This window comes from Clupea harengus, chromosome 19 (assembly GCF_900700415.2).
Source record: "Clupea harengus chromosome 19, Ch_v2.0.2, whole genome shotgun sequence".
NCBI lineage: Eukaryota > Metazoa > Chordata > Actinopteri > Clupeiformes > Clupeidae > Clupea > Clupea harengus.
In genome coordinates, this window is record NC_045170.1 from 9,578,209 (window position 1) to 9,582,894 (window position 4,686).

Here is a 4,686-nt window from a genome sequence, read left to right on the forward strand (position 1 = left end):
GAATATGGTATTGTAAATTAGAATGTCAGAGACATGATATTGGAAAATACTGTTCAAATAAAACCTAAACCTCAGGCTCTACATGTGAGGACATGATTATCTGAGCCCACTTAGATGAAGACATGGGAAATAAATGAAGTTGAGAACGAAGGATACATGCATGCATGCCTGCCTGCATATCCGTGTGCTAACACACCTCTCGCTCCCTTTCTCCCCCTCTTTCTCTCTGATTTTGTACACTACGCTTCTATGAGTGTGTGTGTGTGTGTTTGTGTGCGTGTGTGTGTGTGTGTGTGTGTGTGTGTGTGTGTGTGTGTGTATGAGCGAGAGCGAGAGAGACGGAGAGGAGATGGGGGAGGGAGCAATCTTGTCAGGGCACACTTTCTTTGATCTAAGCTTCCCTGTGATTTTAGTTATAACATAGAGCGTTGGTGGGCAGTTTTGGCATACGTTGCTTATCGTCCCCTTTGCATAGTGCTATTGTATTGGTAGGCTACCTTACACAGTTGTAACTATTGGTGTTAATGTAGTAAGTAGGCCCACAACATCAAATAAAAACGAAGGCGAATGCAACGATTCAATCTATCTAAAGCGCCCCAAATAATCTTTCTGACGACGGCTGTATATTTAAAGAAATGAATATGAAATTGGAGACAAGTGAGACAAATAGGACAAGAACACGTGCATAGAATGATATGTATCACACGCATATGTAGAGACTGCTATACAACACTATCTGAAGCCCACTACGAAAAGACAGACAGTGTAAGTTGCTTACCTGACTTAGTTCCTTTTTGAGCGTTGGTCGATGTCGAAAAGGCTCTGAATATCGGTAGAAACAGCGCAGTGAATATGAACAGTGCTGTGTACCGCTTGTGGTTGAGTAAGCAAATCCAGGTGTGAAACTGTTTGCACACCCCAGCACCTCTTATATAGTGGCTGCAAAATTAGCTGTTATTACTGTCACTGTTTAGTGATGGTGAGCTGAAAAAAAGCCTTCTGCAATCAAGAACCAGGCGCATCTTTGCAAATTATAGATAATTGTAAATGTCCAGATTATGATAATGGAAGCCTAATCCTGGTGGAAGTATAATTATTGTTGAGTGTTACAGTTGAAGCTGTCCAGTAAAGCTAACTGTCATTATTTAGACTCGATTATCAGAGCAGCTCGAGTGGAAAATGTTCAGTTGGAATTTAACAAGGCTCTCGATATAATGGCATAAGATGATTTGTGTATGTGTGTGTGTGCGCGTGTGTGTGTGTGTGTGTGTGTACTGGCTTCTCTGAATTGCGCCATAAACAGGATGATGATCCAGCTAAGTAGGGGAGGCCTCATACCCTCGACGTCATTGGTGATGCCCCCTTGTTGCAGAGAGTACAAAATACACCGAGAAATAGATGTGTTATCAACTAAATCATTTGAATAGCCATTGCTATGTTATGGCTAGACCTGCTTAGCTTATAGGGCCTGTCAACATAGCCTCATCTCGAGATTGGCAGGACCAGTGCATATCAGGCATGTGGACGTTTGTGTGTGAGTGTGTGTGTATGCAAGGGGATAACCTATTTTTAATTCTTTTTTTCCATTCAAACATATGTTTTCAAATAGCCTACTTCCTCTTCGAGGGATGTAAGACAACAATACCAAGGGAATCGATAAGGTGTCGAATAAGAGCTATGCCACATTCTCACAGTATTGTATGACATTCCGAGTGCATTCATCCTAGAAGTGTTTTCCCATGAGATTAATGGACACACCGTGTACACATTCAACATTCCTTAAACACTTTAACAATGCGTAATTCTCGCACTACAACTGTCAGTCTTTACTGAAACCCCCACCTTACATTTAGTAAGGCATTGGAGGTTATCCTGTTTTATCCACCTACTGACAAGCGCTTGTATAGTTGCTTCTGAAGTGGGACGTTACAGAGAAGGCCAGGGTTAACGACACACATGCAGTGACGACGTCCACGCTAGCTTCTAATGAGATGTTCAAATGTACCGAGAAGATGTGTGCGAGGGGGCTGTGGCCGGGAGTGGCAGAGCGCTGGAGCCGGCTTGCCCCCACAGGAATGCGGACAGCCTCAGATCTCCGTGCCGCCCCTTCGCCTCCTCACTGCCATTCAAAGCAGTTAATTGTAAGGGACACAAAGACAGAGCAAGGCTGCAGACTGTCTTCCAGACCAACAACCATATTTTATCGAGAGGAAACTGAAATCCAGATGTGGTTCAACAAGCTTAACAAAAACATAAAGGAGAACTGGGCGATAAGATTCTGCTACAAATCATCTTAATATTGATGACAGTAGTCTATTAGTCGACTGACATTATTCAAGGTGGCGTTTCAATAAAAATAAAATAAAAGTAGGCCATATATATAGGGTTCTTTGAAAAAAGACTGTTTGGGATGTGTTCACTGGAGCCTAGATTTGTTCAGTTGGGGTAAGGCTGAAATTAGTTAAAGTCTTTCAGCAGCCCCCCGATATAACAATAACATTTCAATTTTAAATGACCCAGAAAATTGTATATTGAGTAAATATCAAATACAACTTTAAAACTAGACTTTAGGCTTATGCATATTGTGTTGTTGATAAAATGATTTTGAAATGACGCAAGATGGAGATCTTAAGATTTTTGTGTCAAAGACAAATATAAAAATATAGGCTAGTATCATAAGTCAACTGTTTATTTTTCTGTGTAGTCCTTGCAATAGGCCTATACAATTTCATTGCCATCTTGGCTACTGAAAAATTATACAAGAAATGTTAAGTTAGCGTTGAGGTCAAAATTCAAGGCACCAAAGTGTTTGGGTCTCCAATGTCCATTTAAAACATTTAATAATTCTTCCAAATGCAATAAATTACATGCACACATTTACACATTTTACACGTTCTTCTATGACTGTCATATTAATACATTGCATATTCCTCAAAAAAGAATTTACACACCAGTCCGATACAACAAAAATATTTGTGGGTTTTTCAGTACAACGTTCCTGATCCAAGAACGAGCGAGTGCTGTAATGAGTTGGGCGCCTGGAGGTGTGAACTCATATTACTGGCGCTGGTATACCAAGAGCCAGAGTTCTCCAAAAAAGTAGAAGACACCGTGTTGATGTTTTGCTGATTCTGGTGGTTGTGAGGCCTCGGGGGACCTTGCGAGTCCCAGACTACGGGGGATTGGGGAGAATTGCAAGCCATCGGATCGCTGGAACTCGGACTGTGCTCCGTTGGAAGCTCTCCGTTCTTCATGATCTTCTTCAGCTTGGATCGCCTGTTCTGAAACCATATTTTTACCTGAGGGAAACACGTCACAGCAATTAGATATGGTTCTGACATGAAGGAACAACACACGTGTAAGATGATTAAATATTAATGGATTTGATGAAATCCGCTACATCAGTGAATGTTTTAAGCTCTCAGTTATGTCGGCTATTGTGGTCTGATTTGATCGTCTAAATGGAGCTATATAAATGAAATGAATGTATCAGTATCTATCACAAACAAAAAGGTAGGATAAATGCTTTACCTGTGTCTGTGTGAGACCTAACGACGCTGCCAGCTCCGCTCTCTCGGGAAGGGCGAGGTACTGAGTGTTCTGAAACCGCCGCTGTAGGGCAGCGAGCTGAAAACTGGAGTAGATGGTTCGTGGCTTCCGGACTTTCTTGGGTTTTCCATTTACCATTCTTACTTCGGGCTCTGCTTCCTCTTTTCCTGGAATTGAGAAAAAAAGTTGTATTTAATATATTGTTAGTCTATTAATCTTGGCACAATGCCCAATTCATCATAAAACAGCATGAGAATGTAACAAAAAAGAGCCTACAACGTCGACGAAAAATAAAATGGAAATGACGGAGGGACATTAACAGAAAATACAGGACTCTGATTTGGTGGAATACAAGAGCATTTGGTTCATGTCGCTGCCGAGCGAATTTCACGGTAGGATATGTCCAACACGAAGACACTTTGTCTTCAGGGGCCTGGATACTATAACACTAGATTACAGCACCTGGGCCCAGTAGGCTATTTCTCAAGACGCAAAGAATAACATTTCCACAATGAACTGTAAAGTTGAGAGTTTTGGAATATCTGAGCCCCCTCCCTCCGTTTTTTTCTACTAACAGTACAAGGAATCGATGTAACAATAATAACAACAACAACAACAGTAAGAAGAACAACAACAATAGTAGTAATAATAACAACAACAATAATACCAATAATAATATTTTTTTAATAACTTACCCTGTGGACTGGGTTGTGACTGAACTCTGCTATACGCTCCGGCATATTGATGATACGCAGCGCTGGTGTAAGAGCTGTAATCTGGATAAGACTTTGTAGGGTAATTTCCAGCCGATCCGTTAACACTGTGGTACTGGTACTGATAGGCGTTAAGGGGTTTTCCATACGAGGTTGAGTTGGGCGAGCAATAGCCATGGTGAACTCCACCGGCTGGACTGTAGTAGCCAGAGTCCGTGGCCGTTGATTCGGGTAGTGTTGGAGATTCCTGAGACGGGTGGTGCATGGTCGAAATCTGAAAAGGGTTTTGAAAATCTGCAGGTTTGATATTCGGAATCCTTCTGTCAAATACTCCAGTCATAATTCGAAGGGCGCAGAGGTGGAGGCGACGAAAAGTGTCTGTCTTGCTCTAACCAGGGTCTAGACTCTATACTGATACTGTCAT

At 41.7% G+C, this 4,686-nt stretch overlaps 1 protein-coding gene across 1 annotated transcript; it reads right to left on the reverse strand.

The window, feature by feature from the left end:
• Positions 1 to 2,746: 2,746 nt before the first annotated feature.
• Positions 2,747 to 4,686, reverse strand: dlx5a (distal-less homeobox 5a). Its single transcript, XM_012832890.2, has 3 exons — positions 4,245 to 4,686; positions 3,532 to 3,716; positions 2,747 to 3,299 (listed from the first exon to the last, which is right to left on the reverse strand). The coding sequence occupies exons 1-3, from the start codon at positions 4,600 to 4,602 to the stop codon at positions 2,985 to 2,987; spliced, it is 858 nt and encodes a 285-aa protein (XP_012688344.1). The 5' UTR covers positions 4,603 to 4,686; the 3' UTR covers positions 2,747 to 2,984.

Coding starts and splice junctions, on each gene's coding strand:
- dlx5a (XM_012832890.2), bottom strand. CDS start 4,602: ATGACTGGAGTATTTGACAGAAGGATTCCGAATATCAAACCTGCAGAT. Junction 3,717..4,244: donor GTCACAACCCAGTCCACAGG/GTAAGTTATTAA, acceptor TCTCAATTCCAG/GAAAAGAGGAAGCAGAGCCC. Junction 3,300..3,531: donor TAGGTCTCACACAGACACAG/GTAAAGCATTTA, acceptor TGTTTCCCTCAG/GTAAAAATATGGTTTCAGAA.